We start from the raw sequence: 21,749 nt of genomic DNA, 5'->3' as shown, positions 1-21,749 counted from the left end.
CGGACTAGAGTGGGACTGCATCCCCAGTCGCTCCAGAACCCAGGAGTTAAGAAGGGGAGGCATTGAGAGACTCGGACGAAAATAGAGCCACGGGTGAGTCTGCCCACTGGGTAAAGTTCGGCCCAGGTGGCAGGCCCAGATAGAGGTGGCTTATCGGAGCCGGGCAGGGCAGCTAGAGTCTTCCACAGGCAGCCCTGCGCACTTCGGCGCTGGGCCCCTCCCACACAGCCAGCTTCTCCAGGTTCTTGGAGCAGGCCCCCTACTGAGAGCCTTTCTGATCAGAACAAGCTCCAAGTCCTGGAGCCAGCGCGGCATACTCCGGCCCGCAAGCGGCTTCAGGGACCAGGACAGGGCAGACAGAGACTTACACAAGCAGCCTGGCCCCCCGGCGGTGGGAGGCACCTTTCAAGGCTAGCTTTTTGGAACAGACCAGCCAGTGAGAGCTTTTCTACACAGAGCCAGCCACAACTCCCCGAGCCAACGGAGAGCTTCGATCCGCAAGCAGCCTCTGGGATCAGGGCAGGGCAGCCAGAGACTTCTCCAGGCGGCTCTGCCCACTCCGGCCGCAGGCTCTTTCCATGGGGCGATCCAAGATGGCGGCCTAGAGGGTGACTGCATCTCCAGTCACTCCAGAACCCAGGACTCAATAAGGGAGGCATTGAGAGACTTGGACAAAAATAGAGTCACGGGGTGAGTCTCACCCACTGGGCGAAACTTGGCCTGGGTGGCAGGCACAGATAGGAGTAGCTTATCAGAGCAGGACAGGACAGCTAGAGTCTTCCCCAGGTAGCCTTCCACACTCCGGCGGTGGGCTCCCCCCACACGGCCAGCTGCACGGTGCAGGCCCCCAGTGAGAGCCTTTCTGCACAGAGCCAGCTCCAAGCCCTGGAACCAGTAGGGGGCTAGGGGCAGTCTTCTTCAGAAGCACTGCATTATCAAGTTCCTCCAAGACTTCAGGCTACTGAAGGTGGGAGGTGATACACTGGAAATCTACCGGGACACTATAAGCCAATAGAGGAATTCTGCAATATCTCAGATTCCCACTGACATCTGACCAATATGAGAAAACAAGGGAAGAAAATGTCCCAAACAAACCTAGATACTACATCAATAAAACCCAATGACAGCACAGCAGAAGAAATGTCAGAAAGGGAGTTCAGAATGTACATAATTAAAACAATCAGAGAAGCAAATGAGGAGATGAAAGAGCAAATGCAGGCATTGAAGGAGGAGATGAAAGAGCAAATGCAGGCATTAAATGATGGCACCAATCAACAGTTAAAGGACCAAATACGGGAAGCAAGAGATCATTTCAATAAAGAGTTAGAGATACTGAAAAAAAAACAAACTGAAATACTTGAAATGAAGGAAACAATAAACCAAGTTAAAAACTCCATAGAAAGCATAACCAATAGGATAGAACACCTGGAAGACAGAACCTCAGACTTGAAAAAAAAATATTTAATCTTGAAAACAAAGTTGAACAAACAGAGAAGATGGTAAGAAATCATGAACAGAATCTACAAGAATTATGGGATATCATGAAAAGGCCAAATTGAAGAATTATTGGGATTGAGGAAGGCTTAGAGAAACAAACCAAAGGAATGAACAATCTATTCAATGAAATAATATCAGAAAATTTCCCAGATCTGAAGAATGAAATGGAACACCAAGTACAAGAGGCTTATAGAACTCCAAATACACAAAATTACAACAGACCCACACCAAGGCACATTATTATGAAAATACCTAACATACAAAATAAAGACAGAATTTTAAAGGCCACGAGAGAAAAGAATCAAATTACATTCAGAGGGAAACCAATAAGAATATCAGCAGATTTTTCAATCCAGACCCTAAAACCTAGAAGGGCCTGGAACAACATTTACCAAGCCTGAAAGAAAATGGATGCCAACCAAGAATCTTATACCCAGCAAACTTACCTTCAAATTTGACGATGAAATAAGATCCTTCCGTGAAAAACAAAAGCTAAAGGAATTTACAAAAAGAAAGCCAGCATTACAGAACATTCTCAGCAAAATATTCCATGAGGAAGAGATGAAAAACAATGATGCAAATCAGCAACAGGAGGCACTAGCCTAAAGGAATAGCCAAATAAAGGAGAAACCAAACCATGTCAAAAAACAAATTGAGTCAAATGACTGGGAATACAAATCATATCACAATAATAACCCTGAATATTAATGGCCTGAAATTATCAATCAAAAGACATAGACTGGCAGATTGGATTAAAAAGAAAAATCCAACAATATGCTGCCTGCAAGAGACTCATCTCATAGAAAGAGATACCCATAGACTAAAGGTGAAAGGATGGGGAAAAACATACCATGCACACGGACACAGCAAAAAAGCTGGAGTATCCATCCTCATTTCAGATAATGTGGACTTCAAGCCAAAACTAGTCAGGAGGGATAAAGAAGGACATTACATGCTGCTTAAGGGAAGCATAAATCAGCAAGACATAAAAATCATAAATATCTATGCCCCGAACATTGGCTCATCCACGTACGTCAAACTAATCCTTCTCAATTCCAGAAATCAAATAGACCACAACACAATAATACTAGGCGATTTTAACACACCTCTCTCACCACTGGATAGATTGTCCAAACAAAAATTGAATAAAGAAACTACAGATCTCAATAACACAATCAACAATTTAGACTTAACCGACATATATAGAATATACCATCCAACAAAAAACGAATACACTTTCTTCTCAGCAGCACATGGATCCTTCTCTAAAATAGACCATATTTTATGCCACAAAGCTACTGTTAGCAAATACAAGAAGATAGAGATACTACCTTATACTCTATCAGATCATAATGGACTGAAATTACAAATAAATGACAGAATAAAAAACAGAAATTTCTCCAATACCTGGAGATTAAGTAATACACTATTATATGATGAATAGATAACAGAAGACATCAGGAGGGAAATAAAAAAATTCTTAGAAGTAAACAAAAACAAAGACACATCATATCAAAATCTCTGGGACACTATGAAAGCAGTACTTAGAGGAAGATTTATTTCATGGGGCGCATTCAAAAAAAGAAGTAGAAATCAACAAATAAACGACTTAACACTACAGCTCAAAGCCCTAGAAAAAGAAGACCAACACCAAAAGTAGTAGAAGACAGGAAATAGTTAAAATCACAGCCGAAATCAACGAAATTGAAACAAAAGAAAAAATTGGAATAATTAACAAAATAAACAGTTGGTTCTTTGAAAAAATAAACAAAATTGATAAACCCTTAGCCACACTAACAAAGAGAAAGAGGGAGAAAACTCAAATTATTAAAATTCGGAAAGAACAAGGAAACATCACAACAGACACGAGTGAAATACAAAACATAATTAGAAGCTATTTTGAAAATCTATACTCCAACAAAACAGAAAACCTCGAAGACATCAACAAATTTCTAGAAACATATGAATTACCTAAACTGAACGAGGAGGACATACACAACTTAAATAAACCAATTTCAAGCAATGAAATAGAAGAGGTCATCAAAAGCCTACCAACAAAGAAAAGTCCGGGACCACATGGGTTCTCAGCCGAGTTCTACAAAACCTTTAAAGAAGAGCTCATTCCAATACTCCTCAAACTATTCCATGAAATAGAAGAGGAGGGAACCCTCCCAAACTCGTTCTATGAAGCCAATATCACCCTGATACCTAAACCAGACAGAGACACATTGAGGAAAGAAAATTTCAGACCAATATCTTAATGAACATCGACACAAAAATTCTCAACAAAATTTTAGCAAATTGCATAGAAAAATAAATTAAAAAGATAGTGCACCACGATCAAGTGGTTTTTATCCCAGGGATGCAAGGTTGGTTCAACAATCAGAAATCAATAAATGTCATTCACCATATCAACAGACTTAAAGTTAAGAACCACATGATTATTTCAATAGATGCAGAAAAAGCATTCGATAAAATACAGCATCCCTTCATGCTCAAAACACTAGAAAAAATTGGGGTAGTGGGAACATTCCTTAACATTATAAAGGCCGTCTACACTAAGCCCATGGCTAATATCATTCTAAATGGTGAAAAACTGAAAGCGTTCCCCCTAAAAACTGGAACAAGGCAGGGATGTCCTCTTTCACCACTTCTATTCAACATTGTCCTTGAGACTCTAGCCAGAGCAATTAGACAAACCAAAGAAATTAAAGGGATATGAATTGGAAAAGAAGAACTCAAACTATCCCTGTTCGCTGACGACATGATTATATATTTAGAGGAACCTGGAAATTCCACAAGAAAACTTTTAGAACTCATAAGTGAATTCAGTAAAGTAGCAGGTTAAAAGATCAATGCTCATAAATCCAATGCATTTTTATACATAAGTGATGAATCTTCAGAAAGAGAAATTAGGAAAACTACCCCATTCACAATAGCATCGAAAAAAATAAAATACTTGGGAATCAATCTCACAAAAGAGGTGAAAGACCTCTACAATGAGAACTACAGAACACTAAAGAAAGAAATTAAAGAAAACCTTAGAAGATGGAAAGATCTCCCATGTTCCTGGATAGGCAGAATTAATATTGTCAAAATGGCCATACTACCTAAAGTGCTATACAGATTCAATGCAATTCCAATTAAAATTCCAATGATGTACCTTGCAGAAATAGAGCAAGCAATTATGAAATTCATCTGGAAGAATAAAAAACCTAGAATAGCTAAAGCAATCCTCAGTAGCAAGAGCGAAGCAGGGGGTATTGCAATACCAGATCTTCAACTCTACTACAAAGCAATAGTAACAAAAACGGCATGGTATTGGTACCAAAATAGACAGGTAGATCAATGGTACAGAATAGAGGACATGGACACAAACCCAAATAAATACAATTTTCTCATACTAGACAAAGGTTCCAAAAATATGCAATGGAGAAAAGATAGCCTCTTCAACAAATGGTGCTGGGAAAACTGGAAAACCATATGCAACAGAATGAAATTAAACCCCTATCTCTCACCCTACACAAAACTCAACTCAAAATGGATCAAGGACCTCAGAATCAGACCAGAGACCCTGCATCTTATAGAAGAAAAAGTAGGTCCAAATCTTCAACTTGTTGACGTAGGATCAGACTTCCTCAACAGGACTCCCATAGCACAAGAAATAAAAGCAAGAATCAACAACTGGGATAGATTCAAACTAAAAAGCTTTCTCTCAGCAAAGGAAACTATCAGCAATGTGAAGAGAGAGCCTACAGAGTGGGAGAATATCTTTGCCACTCATACTTCAGATAGAGCGCTAATTTCCAGAATCTATAAAGAACTCAAAAAACTCTACACCAAGAATACAAATAATCCAATCAACAAATGGGTTAAGGAAATGAACAGACACTTCACAGAAGAAGATGTACAAGCAATCAACAGATACATTAAAAAATGTTCAATATCTCTAGTAATAAGGGAAATGCAAATCAAAACCACCCTAAGATTTCATCTCGCCCCAATTAGAATGGCGATTATCAAGAATACATGATGACACATTTATAGAAAAATGTGGTGATAGCATCATCTGATATTAAGGACTAAAATTTTAAAGTCAAAATAAAAAGAAAATGGAATGTCAAATGTAAACACTCCCAGCATTAACTCATGACATTAAATTCTTCTTGCTCAATTTTTCACTAGTACTTGAGGAATATATGTAACAGTAGCTACCTAAACAGAGACAGAAGATATTTATTCTCACCAAAATTTTTCTTTAAAAGAAGTACCTTCTTTACAGAATAGAAGACATGGAGGCAAACCCAGACAGCTATAGTCATTTGATCCTTATCAAAAGTGCCAAAAAACATGCACTGGAGAAAAGACATCCTTTATAACAATGATGCTAGGAAAACTGGTTATCTACATGTAGATTGAAACTATACAAAAATCAACATCCTATACAAAAATCAACTCAAAATGAATCAGACTTAGGAATTAGATCAGAAACTGTGCAACTCCTAGAAGAAAAGATAGGGTCAACAATGCAGTATAAAGTCATAGGTAATTACTTTCTCAATAGTACCTCTAAAGCTCAGGAAATAATGTCAAGGGCTAATAAGTAGGATGATATCAAATTAAAAAGTTTCTGCAAAGCAAACAAGTAGGAATGTGAAGAAAGAACCCACAGAATGAGCAAAAATCTTTATTAGGTACTTGTCTGACACAGGATTAATAAGAATATATAAAGAACTCAAAAAACTTAATACCAACAAGTCAAATAACCCAATTAATAAATGGGAAATAAATTAAACAGGTACTTCTCAAAAGAAACACAAATGGTCAACAAATATATGAACAAATATTCAACATCATTAGTAATTAGGGAAATGCAAATCAAAACTGCACTAAGATTTCATCTCACACCAGTCAGAATGGCAGTCATCAAGAATACAAATAATAATAAATGCTGAAAAGGATGTGCAGAGAAAGGAATAATTTTACACTGTTGGTGGAATTGTCAATTATCACAACCTCTCTGGAAATCAATATGGAGACTCCTCAAAACACTAGGCATGGAACCACCACATGACCCATCTATACCACTTCTTGGTGTTTGTCCTGAAGAATAAAAAGTCATCTTACTATAATGACACATGCATACCCTATGTTTATAGAAGCACAATTCATAATAGTCAAACTATGGAAGCAGCCTCAGTGTCCATCAATGGATGAATGGATAAAGAAAATGTGGTATCTGTACACAATAGTGTATTATTGAGACATAAAGAGAAATGAAATTATATCATTTGCAGGAAAATGGATGGAATTTGAGACCATCATGTTAAGACAAATAAGTCAAACCCAAAACACCAAGGGTCATATGTTTATCTCATATGTGGAAGCTAGAGTTAAAAAGGAAAAGAAAGGTAGGGGTGAGTCTCATGAAAATCAAAGGGAGATCAGTAGAAGGAAGGAATCAAGGAGCAGGAAGCAGGGAAGGAGGGGAAATGTTGGGGAGTGATATTGCCCAAATTTTCTTGTTATATTATTGTGAGCATGTACAAATATGTAACAACATTATGTATAACCATAATATACCAATGAAAAACTGTGGGAAAAGTACCTACCTTCTCTATTATTCTATATCCTTACCATAATTAAAGTGATACATTACAAAAAGAAGTAAAAATAGCGATTACAATTAAAATTTTGAAAATTAAAAATGTCAGTTGAGGCATATGTTTCAAGTATTCAAAATATCTTTCAGAATTTAACTTACTTCTCTTTGAGTTCTGATACCTTTTGACCAACAGAATTAAGAAGCTCTTCTAGTTTCTTTTTTCTGTCTTCAGTTTTCTTCAAATTCCTAAAATATAACTCAATATTATAAAAGTCACTCTATTTTAGATATCAGTATTAAAACAGCAATAGTACTTTGAAATATAATCTTGCAGTTAAAACAAGACAATGAAAACTATCAATAGTCATATAATGTAACACTTTTGCTTCAAATTAAATTTGAAAAACATGTTAAAATTAAAAGTTCATTCTTTGATCCAACCACACTTCTAGGAATCTATATTTAAAAATGTTTGTGCAAGTAGACTTCCGGACCAAAAGGGTAGACTAAACATATTTATCTTCTCTTCTTTCTGAAACTCTATTACATAAAAGCAACATAATTTTAAAAAGTTATATAAGACAAGGATAAAGAGAATAAGTAGGGCAATGGAGGAACATCAATAAAATTCTGAAAAGCAATAACTGACCATCAAGAACATAAAAACTAAATGGCTACAGGAAAAAGGTCTAAAAAAGGCAGAATTCCAAAATGCTCAGAAAATGTAGACAACAGATACTCCTGAATCTAACAATAAAACTAAGTACAGAAGTTTAAGAGTTGATACTACAAAGAGTTTGACCTCAAATTTTCTACCTAATTGCAAGCAGACTTTTTCTCTAAAACCAAACAGAATGCTGCAATACCAGCTTATATTCCAAACAACTCCATCTACCCCTACACATACCCTCTGCAGATTCTTTGGAGAAAAAAATTGAATGACAACCTCCTTCTACAAACTACCCAAGACAGGGAAGGTACCTTCTAAAAATCAACAATTAAAAAAATATATAGTCTCTTTTTTCCAACTATAAATCATCTTGTCTGAATAGAACTTTAGCAGTCACCTTAAAATCAACCTAATTTGGGGACTTGTTTGCAATGTCATATTTTTCTTAATTTCTTAAAGCTACCTTGAGTGGTAATTTTACTAATCTACAGCCCAAAGTACCCCAAATGACACATAAGTACAAAAATAAACTACCAATGAAAAAATTCAATAAACTTTCCCAGAATGAATAAATGAATTTCAAAATTAAAAGTGGACAGTAACTATCTAACACCAAGAATTGTAAAATTTCACAATGTTAGAAACTAAGATCTATAATCTTTCAAAGAGAAAAAAATGTTAGTAGGTAATGTGAAAAACTGAACAATCAAGAACACAACAAACCTCAGTTTACATTTAGAACAAAGGGGATAAAATATAACATTGAATTAGTAACAATAGCCAATTGGACCTTTAAGCTCAAATACTGAATCATTAAATCTTTCTACTACATGCCCAGAAATTGTTCTGGAAAACATATTCTAAATATTTCCTAGAACTTAGATGATGAAAACCAACATAAAATCCCTCAATTCCAAAACCTTCTTTTTTTAATTTAATGTTATTACATTATAAAACTCTGACTCTTTCTAAAGGAATAACATCCTTCTAACAACATAATCACAGAGATAAAGTGATTTGGTTCTGCTATCTATCCTTCTAATCTCTTTCTTCTTCAATCTGTTTAATTTATAATTTATATTTAATTAACTCATTTTAAGCTTTAATATTATCAGCTGCCTTTTTAAAATAGAGGAAAAAATGAATACATTATTAATAATAGAACAAATTCATAAAATTGATGAAAACGAATGTTAGAATTATATATACATATATGTACATATATATTATATTTCACTTACGATACTAATCCTGCCTGTTCAGTTTCCAAAGGCTGAATTCGTTCCAAGACATGGGAATACTGTACATTGGCTTTAACCCAGGCAGCCAAAGGCGCAGCTGCAGTACTGGCACGTTTAGCATTCTAAAAAATTCATTAGATGTTATCCAGTATCCTGACATAATTCTAAACAAATGCAAAGTTCACTTTAACACATTTTTATTTAGGTATTTATTTAAAAAATTAAACTAAATAATGAAATTTTTTATTTATAGTTAAAATAAAAATATAGTGAACTGGGCTGGGGTTGTGGTTCAGTGGTAGGGCACTTGCCTAGCATGTGTGAGGCACTGAGTTCAATTCTCAGCACCGCATATAAATAAGTAAATAAAATAAAGGTCCATCAACAACTAATAAAAATATTTTTAAAAAATATATAGTGAACTGCTATTCTGATTAAGAGGAATATACATGAACTCTACTTTTAGTTAAAAATAAATCTTGAACCATATAGAATCTTTAGCATAAGATTTACCAACATAATTATGATGATTTACCAACATAATTACTCCACTGGTCCCAATTATAATGAATAAATATGCCAACCACAAAATGTTCAAGCATTATTTTTCTTCTATGCATGTGATACATTTTTAGTAGATAAGAACAATTTTGAAATCATTAGTATTGTCAAAGAAGATGTAAATAACATTTTCAATAAGAAACTAAAAAAACACAAAAATCATGGAATTTAAAGTGTTCACTGAAATTTGATGCAACTATCCTAACACAGTTATCTGTTATTATTTGATAAAAGAATTTATGATATAACTGTTTGAAATTACCTTTGGATCAAAAGAGCCTTTATTTTTAAAAAGAAGTTCCTCAACACTCTCTCTTATTTCCTTTGGAATATTTCGTGCATCAAAGGTTGCTATGTCTTCTCTTACACCTCTTTTGGCAAGGAAACTAAAAATAAAACACAGTAATTCAAATAAGACTAAGTGAAAATTGATATTTCTGAAAAAAAATCAATATAAAAATGATGTATGTAATACTTTTAATCTATTAACAAAGAATAGGATATTAAAAATTTAAGCTTCTAATAGATATCATTTTTTATAGACAGCAAAGACCAACTCTCTTAAAACGCAAAACCATTTAATGTCCTGTGAAAAAACTAGAGCAACAAGTGAAATATCAGAATCACAATCTCTCTCTCTTTTTTTTTTTTTTTTTTTTGTGGTGCTGGGGATCAAACCCAGGGCCTTGTGCTTACAAGGCGAGCACTCTACTGACTGAGCTATCTCCCTACCCAGAATCACAATCTTATTCCACCCACATCCTTATTTGTGAACTACTAGGTGTCTATATGCTCTATGATAACACAAGGAAATATTCTGACTGCTTTCTAAGGTATTTTAAAGTATTCCCTCATCCTAAATTTTCTCTCCTCTTATCAGATATAAAAAACACTCCTTACTATCAACCTAAATCCAAACATAAAACTTAATATGAGCACAGGACATAGCCAGCCCTTTGCAAAAGACTTTTAACACATTAGGACTAGCTGGGTAATTTAGTCAAGTCTAAAGAAAACAAGTTTAACAGTTTGTCTTACAACACATTTTCCTCTCTCTGACCAAACAATAAGGCTTATACTACTGGCATCAAATAAGAGTGTAATGAGAAAGCTGAAGCTGCATAGCTCCATGTTTGGTTACCACTCACCCTTTTCTATTTTATGTCACTCATATTATTGATGGTTTCCTTCATCCTCCCTCTCTTTCCCTCATTCTTTCAATCTCCTGCCCTTCTGTCCCCACCTCAGTCCCCAAACTACTAGACTCTGAGAATAGTGACTATATTTTCTCTAAGTATAAATCACACTAAAATCACAGTGCTCTCTACTATGTAGGGATCAAGTAAATTATTAAATTTAATGAGACATTCTGAAAAATTCTAAGGCATTCCTTTCCTCCTCCTTGGATATTTTTGATAATCACTTATGAAGGAAGCATACAAAGATCTTGAAATATGATTGCAGAGAACACCTTGAAATTTCAGGGCAAGGTATATACCCATGTATTCAGATAAAGGCAAGATTGAGAAATTTAAAAAAAAATATATTAAGAACTATGAAAAAGGGTGTGATTGATTGCTGAAATACCATTTTCACAAGTTCAAAAACTTACCTTTTCATGCTCACCCAAGATGTATCAAAGATACCCATCAACCTTAAAACTCCTTCAAGAATGTCTCGGATTACATCAGGTGGCATGCGTAGTGAGCGAATTTCTGAAAGAGATTCTGGCTTAATGTTTCCCACTGCTAGTTTAGCTTCATTCACTAGAGGCTAAAAGAAAAAGAAAAGGTCACCTTATTTTCAAAATATGTATTTTAAAAAATCAATAACTTTACAAATTATTTTTTTAGAACTAGGTAGGTAATTTAGTCAAGACTGGAGAAAACAAGATCATTGATTTGTCTTATTTATCTACAATATATTTTTCCCTCTGCAAATAATAAGACTTATAGAAAACAAAGGTTATTTTTAATTACCTTTAGTTAATTCACTTGCTTTCCCTGGCAGGCTTTGTTTTTTGCTTTTTATTTTATAAGTAATATTATGATTGAAGGCCACATTTAATAATACTATTAGAAAATAACTTGAGCAATGTTTAAATTCCTACATACAGATGGTAGTCAAATGTGTAAATGGACCTTCAAATGTTTTTTCGCTCACCTGTACTTCTTTTAATTCATCATCGATTTTATTTTTTCTTTCTTCAATTTTAACAACTTCTTCTGCTATTCTGTGCTTCAACCTTTCAAGTTCTGTCTTCTGTTCACTAGCATCCTACAGGAATATTTATGAGACATTCCAATCAATTTTAAAACACTAAATATTTAAAAACAGGATACCAAGAATAACTTATTTTAAAAATATACATTTTCTATTAAAATTCCTTCTAATATTCATTTGGAATCTATGTCATGAGAATTTCCAAAATACCCTACATTTACCAGAAAGATTTTTATGCTTCATTTCAATTTTTTAACTTAAAGCAATAAATTCTCATAATACAAAATTTAAACAAGTCAGAAATGCATAATTTTAAAAGCCATTACATTAAAACACATATTAAACTTGAAGCAATCATGGAAGGTCAGTATTATGCTCATTTTATAAATGAAGAAACTAAAAATAAAAGTCTTTAATTCTAATATGAGATGAATAATTCTTCCAGAGTAACTTGTATAATAAAAGACTGTTTCTGTACTTTTATCTTAGACATAAATTAATTGAAATCAAGACATTGATAAAATGATGGCAAATAACTGGGGGAAAAATGAGAAAACTTAAAGAACAATAAATTATGCATTAATATCTCATGACTTCTTTGTTCCTGAATAAAAAAAAAAATCAATGGTGTTCGATCCCGTAATAATGAAAATGTTAGAGTATTATAAATGTATGTTTGGGGCTTATTTATATTATTTGAAAACCAAAGAAAAAATTCATCAAAAAATCTTCCAAGAGTCCTTACAGAACTGGTTCTCAACTAGATTATAAGCATTCAGGGAACTTAAAACCTACTAATACATGATGTCCTACTGACAAATATATTGATATACTTAATCTGAGTGCAACTAGGACTCTACCACCAAAATCTACCACCACAATTAAGAATCCTGAGTCCATCAATTTTTTCCCTGTCCTATTCTAACTCTCAGGTATGTTATACATCAGCCCATTTGGAATTTTCTACAATTCACAAACATTTCTACCTTTGAACTTCTGCTACCACTTCTCAAAAAGTGAAGTTATTCTCTTGGACATCACTATCTTTCTTTAAGGCTTATGTTCCTTCATATCTTTCTCTTTCTACTGGAAGCTATCCCTATTGTGAGTTTTTATAGCATTTAATCTCTACCCTTCTTTTGCAACAAATCTAGAATTGCAACCTTTAAAAGTTGCAGTTTGGTGTTTAACCTATATCTCTGAACAGTACTTCATTCCCCACCCCTAAAAAAAAGAAAAAGCCTATCTGCTATCCTAATTAATTAAGCAAAATTATTAATTTATGAGATGCACAGTTATTCTTTTGGGTCTCTACTAGGTAAAACAATCAGCTATAGTCTTAGAAAAATTCCTTCTTAGGACAATTCAAAGAGCAGTATAGACCTAATATGTATTATTAATATAAACTAGGTTGAGACTATACAAGGAACCTAAGTGCGAAATAATTTCCTTTTATAGACAGATAATTATCAACAGTGTTGTTTTTTATGTAGTCTTTATTTTTGTACATTTCAAATTACTCTTCTAAGATAAGAAGTAATAGATATTTAACAATAAAGAGGGCTGGCTGCTTTTAATAATATGTTAATTTGGTTCTAAAATACCTTGAGAAAAAATTAAGACAAAGTTTTATGGTATCAAAATTACATTTATAGGTCTGATATATTTATTTCCCATGTAACAACCACTAACTTGATTTCTATCATTACAGTTTTCCTATTTTTATAATTCCATACAAAGGAAATCACATAGTACGTAATTTTTTGTGTCTAGCTTTTTTCACTTAGCATAATGCCTCTGAGATTTATCCTCATGTTATTCCCATTTTTCTCATTTACCAACCTAAAAGCGGGATTGCTGGATTATATGGGAATTTTATATTTAACATTACAGAAAACTGCCAAATTTTTTAAAAGAGGCTGTACCATTTTGTACTTCCTCCTTCAATTATCAGAATTCCAGATATTCCACATCCTTACCATCACTTCATATTATCAATCTTTCAACATTATCCGTTCTAGTGGATGTACAGTGGCATCTCACTAGGGATTTTATTTTAAATTTCCCTCATGACTAATGATGTTGAGCATGTTTTCATGTTATTACCCCTTCTTGTGTCCTCTTTTGTGCAAGTGTCCATTCAAATCTTTTATCCTTTGTTAAACTGAATTTTTTGTTTTACAATTATAAAGTTGTTTAACACATGTATTCGGGATGCAAATCCTTTATCATATATGTGTTTTGGAAATGTTTTCTCCAAGTCTGTGGTTTGCCTTTGCATTTCAGAATTTATGTAAAAAGAGGATTATTTTTTTAATTTTGATGAAATCTAACATCAATTTTTTTCTTTTCCTATTTTGGCATCACAAATAAGTCTTTGCCTCACCCAAGCATAGGGTTTCGCCTATGTTTTCCTCTAAAATTTTATAATTTAGGGCTATAGACTTAGATCTATGATCTCTATCAGGTGAACTTTTGTATAGGTTACAAGATAAAGAAATGAAGTTTTTTCTCTATATATGAATATCCAAATACCCAGCACTAGTTTTGAAAAAGACTATCCCTTCCCTTTTTATTTATCATTTCTGTATAAAATCAATTGACTCTGTATGACTAGGTCTATTTCTAGCTTCCATAGCATTCCAACAACCTCTACACCTAACATTACACCAATATCACACTTTCTTAAATGATACTTCAACTTTATAGTGAGTCCTGAAATCTTAAGTACTCCAACTTTATTGTTTTTAAGATTTTTGTGCCATGTACTTTTTAATTAATGTGAAAAATATTCGATTTTAATAACATTAGACTAGTAGCTAGAGACTAGGTAATAATCACCAACATGGACACAAGTAAGCATATTTGAGAAAGAGTCAAGGAAACAAAACAGAATTTAAAGATTTACATTACATATAAAGGATGACAGAAGTCAAATATCATGTATAAGTTTTGTCTTAAATAATTACTTATAATAAGCTGCCATAACCTGAAGAAATAAATATAAAACAGAAAAATCATGAATTAACTTTCCAAAGTGTTTCAACTTGCAATGTCCATAGGACTTCCAAAAAGATATGTTTAGAAGATAATTGAATATTTGAATCTGAAATATCTGGGCTAATAAATATGTCTGTGCTAAAGAAGGAAAAGATGAATTTGGTAATAGTCATATGTGGTTGGTAGTACAAAGCAATATAATGGAAAAAGCATTCTGAGAGAATAAGCACATAAAAGAATACTCAAAGTGGATCAAAGATTTAGGCACTAGTACAGAAATCTTGCACCCAATAGAAAAAAAAGTAGGCCCAAATCTTTACCTAGGATCTGACTTCCTTAAACAGACTCCTAAAGGGACTGGGGTTGTGGCTTAGAGGTAGCACATGTGAGGCACTGGATTGGAACCTCAGCATCACATAAAAATAACTAAATAAAATAAAGGTATTGTGTCTATCTATGACTAAAATTTTTTAAAAAAGACTTATCTCACTTAGCATGATATTCTCCAATTTCATCCATTTGCCTGCAAATGTCATAATTTTATTGTTCTTTATGGCTGAGTAATATTCCATTGTATATATATACCACAGTTTCTTTATCCATTCATCAATTGAAGGGCATCTAGGTTGGTTCCACATTCTGCCTATTGTGAATTAAGCAGCTATGAACATTGATGTGGCTACATCACTGTAGTATGCTGATTTTAAGTTCTTTGGGTATAGGCCAAGGAGTGAGATAGCTGGGTCAAATGGTAGTTTCATTTCAAGTTTTCTGAGGAATCTCCACACTGCTTTTCAGAGTGGCTGCACTAACTTGCAACCCCACCAGCAATGTATGAGTGTACCTTTTTCCCCACATGCTCGCCAACACCTACTGTTGCTGGTATTCTTTTTTTTTTTTTATTGTAAACAAATGGGATACATGTTGTTTCTTTTTTTGTACATGGTGTAAAGGCATACCATTTGTGTAATCATAAAATTTACATAGGGTAATGTTGGTTGATTTATTCTGTTATTTTTTCCCTTCCCCCCCACCCCTCCCACCCCTCTTTTCCCTCTATTCAGTCCTTCCTTCCTCCATTCTTGCCCCCCTCCCTAACCCTAACTCTAACCCTAACACTAACCCCTCCCACTCCCCATTATGTGTCATCATCCACTTATTAGTGATATCATTCGTCCTTTGGTTTTTTGAGATTGGCTTATCTCACTTAGCATGATATTCTCCAATTTCATCCATTTGCCTCCAAATGCCATAATTTTATCATTCTTTATGGCAGAGTAATATTCCATTATATATATATACCACAGTTTCTTTATCCATTCATCAATTGAAGGACATCTAGGTTGGTTCCACAATCAGGCTATTGTGAACTGAGCAGCTTTGAACATTGATGTGGCTGTATCTCTGTAATATGCTGATTTTAAGTCCTTTGGGTATAGGCCAAGGAGTGGGATAGCTGGGTCAAATGGTGGTTCCATTCCAGGCTTTCTGAGGAATCTCCACACTGCTTTCCAGAGTGACTGCACTAATTTGCAGCCCCACAAGCAATGTATGAGTGTACCTTTCTCCCCACATCCTCGCCAACACCTGTTGTTGCTTGTATTCTTGATAATCACCATTCTAATTGGTGTGAGATGGAATCTTTGGGTAGTTTTGATTTGCATTTCTCTTATTATTAGAGATGTTGAACATTTTTTCATATATATGTTGACTGCTTTTAGATCTTCTTCTGTGAAGTGTCTTGTTCGTTTTCTTACCCCATTTGTTGATTGGATTATTTGTATTCTTGGTGTAGAGTTTTTTGAGTTCTTTATATATTCTGGAAATTAGTGCTCTGTCTGAAGTATGTGTGGCAAAGATTTTCTCCCACTCTGTAGAATCAAACACCATTACCCTATGTAAATGTATGATTACACAAATGGTATGCCTCTACTTCAGGTACAAACAGAGAAACAAGATGTACCTTATTTGTTTACAATAAAAATAAATTAAAAAAAAAGAAAGAAAGAAATTAAGAAAAAAAAAAGACTCCTAAAGTACACAAAGTAAAATCAAGAATCAATATATGGGATTGATTCCAAGTAAAACGCATTTTCTCAGCAAAGGAAACAATAACGTGAAAAGAGAGCCTAGAGAAGGGGAGAAAATCTTTACCACATGCACCTCAGATAGAGCATTAATCTCCAGGATATACAAAGAACTCAAAAATCTCAACACCAAAAAACAAATAACCCAATCAATAAACAGGCTAAGGAACCGAATAAGTACTTCATAGAAGAAATATGAATGGTCACAAATACATGAAAAAATGTTCAACATCTCTAGTAAACAGAGAAATGCAAATTAAAACTATAGTGATATTCCATCCTACTCCAGTCAGAATAGAAATTATCAAGAATACAAGCAACTATAAATGTTGGCTAGGATGTGGGGAAAAGGTACACTCATACATTGCTGGTGGGACTGCAAATTGGTGCAACCACTATGGAAAGCAGTAGGGAGATTCCTTAGAAAACTTGGAATGGAACCACCATTTAACCCAGCTATTCCACTCCTCCATATATGCCCAAAGTACTTAAAATCAGCATATTACAGTGACCAGCCACATCCATGTTTATAGCAGCTGAACTCACAATAGCTAAACTATGGAACCAACAACCAACCTAGGTGCCCTTCAACAGATAAAAGGATAAAGAAATTGTGATACACATACACATACACACACACAATGGAATATCACTTGGCCTTAAAGAAGAATGAAATTACGGCATTTCCTGGTAAATGAATGAATTTGGAGAACATCATGCTAAGCAAAATAAGCCAATCCCCAAAGAACCAAAGGTCAAATAGTTCTCTCTGATAATGTGGATGCTAACTCACAATAAGGCTGGTGGGGGAGGGGCCTAGGGAAGAAGAGAGGTACTTTGGATTAGACAGAGGAGAGTGAAGGGTGGGTAGAAAGGATTGTAGAATGAATCAGACATTATTTCCCTATGTGCATACATGATTATACAACTGGTAGGATTGTACATCATAACCAGAAGAATGAGAAATTATACTCCATTTTTATATATGATGTATCATAGTGCATTCTACTGTCATGTATAACTAATTAGAACAAATAAAAAATAAATGAGGAGCTGGGGTTGTAGCTCAGTGGCAGAGTGCTCACCTAGCATATGTGAAGCACTGGGTTCGATCCTTAGCACAGCATGAAAAAACAAACAAAATAAAGGCATGATGTCCATCTACAACTATGAAAAATAAATAAATGATTGTAAAGAAACCAAATAATTTTTTAAAATCTGGGAAAAAAAGAACATTTGAAAAAAAATCTACTTTGAAAGTATTTGACAAAAGAAAATGATGGTTATAAATAGGATATAACTAAAATATAAAATATCATGCAAAACACAATGAAAACATTTTATAAATTTTCAGAGTATTAAAAACAAGGAAGACTTTCAAAGACTAAAGGAGAGAATTGTAAGAAAATAAAAAGAGATCAACTTAACTGGCAGAACATTATAATAAAGAAAATCAGTTACAGACAAATCCATACCAATTTAAAACAAAAAAGGGTTTAGATAAATAAGCATAAGATCAATTGAGGGGGCAAAGTTATGATTCTAAACAATAAGGAAAAATAACATGCTCTTCCATAAAAGATCAAGTATATAATATAATCAGTCTCATTTAGTATGAATAAGCAATATTTTTTAAAATATTTTTCAGTTGTTAGAGGATCTTTTATTTATTTATATGCGGTGCTGAGAATGAAATTCAGTGCCTCATGCACGCTTGCTAGGCAAGTGCTCTACCACTGAGTTATAACCCCAACCTCAAATGAGCAATATTTTTAAAATCCATTTAAGCTAAAATATTCTTTTTCACATGGATTAACAATTAGGCATAAGTGTTCTCCCTATGTTTTGCACTTCTGCACTCAAACATTACCTGCATTGACACTGTGATCTCTTGAAGGGCAGCATCTGCTTCATCTTGCTTAGTTTTAAGTAATATACTTTGTTCTCCAGCTCTTCTGTTCAGTTCATCCACAAGAGCTTTAGCCTCGTTTAGTTTAGATACACCAGCCTACATCAATAAAATATTGATGGGCAATATTAAAAACAAAAGTTTATATACACGTAGTAAATAAAGTCCTATAAAAATGGATCAAGCAAACATGTAAGTGGATATATGCGAAACAGTAACAAGTGGCCTTAGTTTTTTTTTCTTTTTGCTAATTATGATTTATTAAACATCATACCCATTAAGTTGTAGTAAAAGACTCCACAAAGTTTTAAAGAAAAAACAATTAAAGCTATACAGATCAACATATTTTGTCAGCTTGAACAATTGGTGAAACACTTTCATTCAATGTGGTAGATGGGAGAGAAACTAGAAAGCAAGGGAAAATTCAGAAAACCTTTTCCAATTTTTAGTCTCATTGGGCAAAAGAACTGAAGGGTTACTCTTTTTTGTAGTGGACATGACTTGATTTTGTTTGCCTCACACATGGCTCTGGTGGACTATAATTCAAAATGCATTGCCTACACTTTGGGCAGTCATTTGACCCAGACCCAGCCATTATGGTATCCTACCCACTGCCCATGATTAATCCAAGGAAGGAAAGGAAAAATAATCCTTTTCTTCTATAATATGAGTTAGGCTTTTGTCACCGAACAAATCAAAAGATTTGGAGAGAAAGTGTTGGAAAAAAAAAAAATTCAACCAATGTTTACTGACCACTTAACATAAAAGACAGGTATCAAGCTATGTTATTCTTATATTAATTTAACTACTATGCTCACATACAACTACATTGACCTAACTAAGCAGCAATTCAACAAGTTTAAATAATTCACCAGAGACAACATCAAGAACTAAATGGAGGGGGGTGGGAGGGGGGCAAGAATGAAGGAAGGAGGGACTGTATAGAGGGAAAAGAGGGATGGGAGGGGTGGGGGGGAAAATAACAGAATGAATCAAACATCATTACCCTATGTAAATGTATGATTACGCAAATGGTATGCTGTTACTCCATGTACAAACAGAAACAACATGTATCCCATTTGTTTACAATAAAAATAAATAAAAATTTAAAAAATAAAATAAAAATTAAAAAATAAATTTAAAAAAGAACTAAATGGAGAAATTAACCTTCCCAAATCATGTATAGTTTAGTGACCTAACATAAATGAAAGTGAATCATTAGAAAGAAGGACAAAGATAATTATGCAATTAAGATGGATCCTAGTTTATTAACCTAACAGACAGAAGCTAAAACTTGGGAGAGGAAATGCTCTCTGACAATTCCAGAGGCTGGCATTCATTTAATTTAAGTTAAAGCTTAGAGAAATAGAAAGAAACCGTTCAGAATGTAGTAAGAGAAGTGATATGGATAAGAACATTGCTCTATAAAATTTCAATCTCAAATATAATATTTAATTTTCTTCAAAAATATAATTATAATTTCACAATATCCAAGATTATACTATATAACCACCTTTGGAAAGGAATTTCTCAATGCCTAAAGATATTTTCATATGAAAAAGACTTAAGGACAACAATATAAAAACTATCAAAAATACATAAATACTGTCCAGTAAAGTAAGAAATAATAAAAATACATAGTAAATAAAAAAAATTCAAACCATATAATCAACTGGGCAATACAGGCAGGGAGGTAGAATTCTTTTCCAAGCTTTTAATACAGTATATTATTTATTTATAATAAATATATGCCAGAGGTAACATGGCATTGTAACATATAATACTTGTTTCCTATGAATACTAAAATAATTTAAAATTAAAATCAAATAATGATAAAGATAAAGCATTGGATATAATCAATATTATACCTGCAAATGACTTTGTCTTTTTAATAATTCCTTTTTCTTGCTACTACTAATGGCAGAATACACCCGTAAAAAGGTCATATATCGACTTGGTGTAGCACCATATGCTTTACAGGATTCATGGATTAATAAAAATGATTTTAGAAAGTCAGGATCAACTAGAAAAAAGATAGAAAATACAATTACTTATATGTTTGATTCATTAAAAATTAGAAAAATAATATTAACTTATTTATTTCATATTAGGTAATTCCACTTTAAAATTATAAATATGTGATATAATCTTTGCACAGGCATTCCTAGACATCTATTCACAGCACTCATCTTCCTTAAGAATTTGAATTGTCTACTTTATGTGGTCTCTATCTTCTGATGTTATAAATTTTCCCTGAACATTTTTATTACTGCAAGAAAAAGAAATCTACATGGTCTCACAACATAAAAGAATTGGGACTATATAACACATATAAAAAGAGCTCAATATAATTTGCTTGAGTAGAATCAAGACACCAAACCAAGTATCTGTTCTCTCCCATTTGATACAGAGGAAAACAAGACTTCGAAAGTCAAAAATAAGAATAAGAATGAGAATAAGTTCACATTAGATTTAATACATTCATGATCAAACATCACCTCCCTTTCACTGACTTAATTTCCCTCTCTAGACTCTACTGCAGTGAATGAAATCAACTTTTAATGAATTCTCCAAGCCAGAATCCTGTGAGACATTCCCGACTTCTTTCATTCTTCCTTGTATGTCACATCACGACACAATCAAGTCCCATATAGATAACCACCTAACATCCCCAAATTCATTCTTTTCCCTCCATTCTTACCTCTGCCTTTGTTCAGGACTTTTATCATGTCTTTCTTAGATTATTGCAATGGACTTCTAAAATTGTCTAATGACCTTCCGTTTTTTCCTATACCAATCTATTTTCCAATAACTGAAGAAAGGGATGGACCAAGAGATTCCTGTTTCTAAAACAAGACTCTGGTTACATCCCTATTAAAATCTCTCAATAACCCCAGATCACCTACAAGTTATAATACAAACTCAGCATAACATGAAAAATTCTTCATAACCTGAT

The 21,749-nt window shown here is 33.7% G+C and overlaps 1 protein-coding gene across 1 annotated transcript in view; it reads right to left on the bottom strand.

Moving 5' to 3' along the window:
* Dync2h1 (dynein cytoplasmic 2 heavy chain 1) overlaps positions 1–21,749 on the bottom strand; it is a 374,205-nt gene that overhangs the window by 244,868 nt on the left and 107,588 nt on the right. Inside the window, 7 exon segments of the mRNA XM_047518130.1 lie at positions 7,262–7,348; positions 9,014–9,135; positions 9,837–9,960; positions 11,187–11,347; positions 11,738–11,851; positions 18,755–18,892; positions 20,662–20,816. Of these exon segments, the coding sequence (XP_047374086.1) occupies positions 7,262–7,348; positions 9,014–9,135; positions 9,837–9,960; positions 11,187–11,347; positions 11,738–11,851; positions 18,755–18,892; positions 20,662–20,816 (901 nt within the window).

The sequence above is a fragment of the Sciurus carolinensis genome, chromosome 11 (genome assembly GCF_902686445.1).
Source record: "Sciurus carolinensis chromosome 11, mSciCar1.2, whole genome shotgun sequence".
Classification (NCBI taxonomy): domain Eukaryota; kingdom Metazoa; phylum Chordata; class Mammalia; order Rodentia; family Sciuridae; genus Sciurus; species Sciurus carolinensis.
Note: the sequence above shows the minus strand (reverse complement) of the source record. Positions and strands in the feature narration are given on the sequence as shown.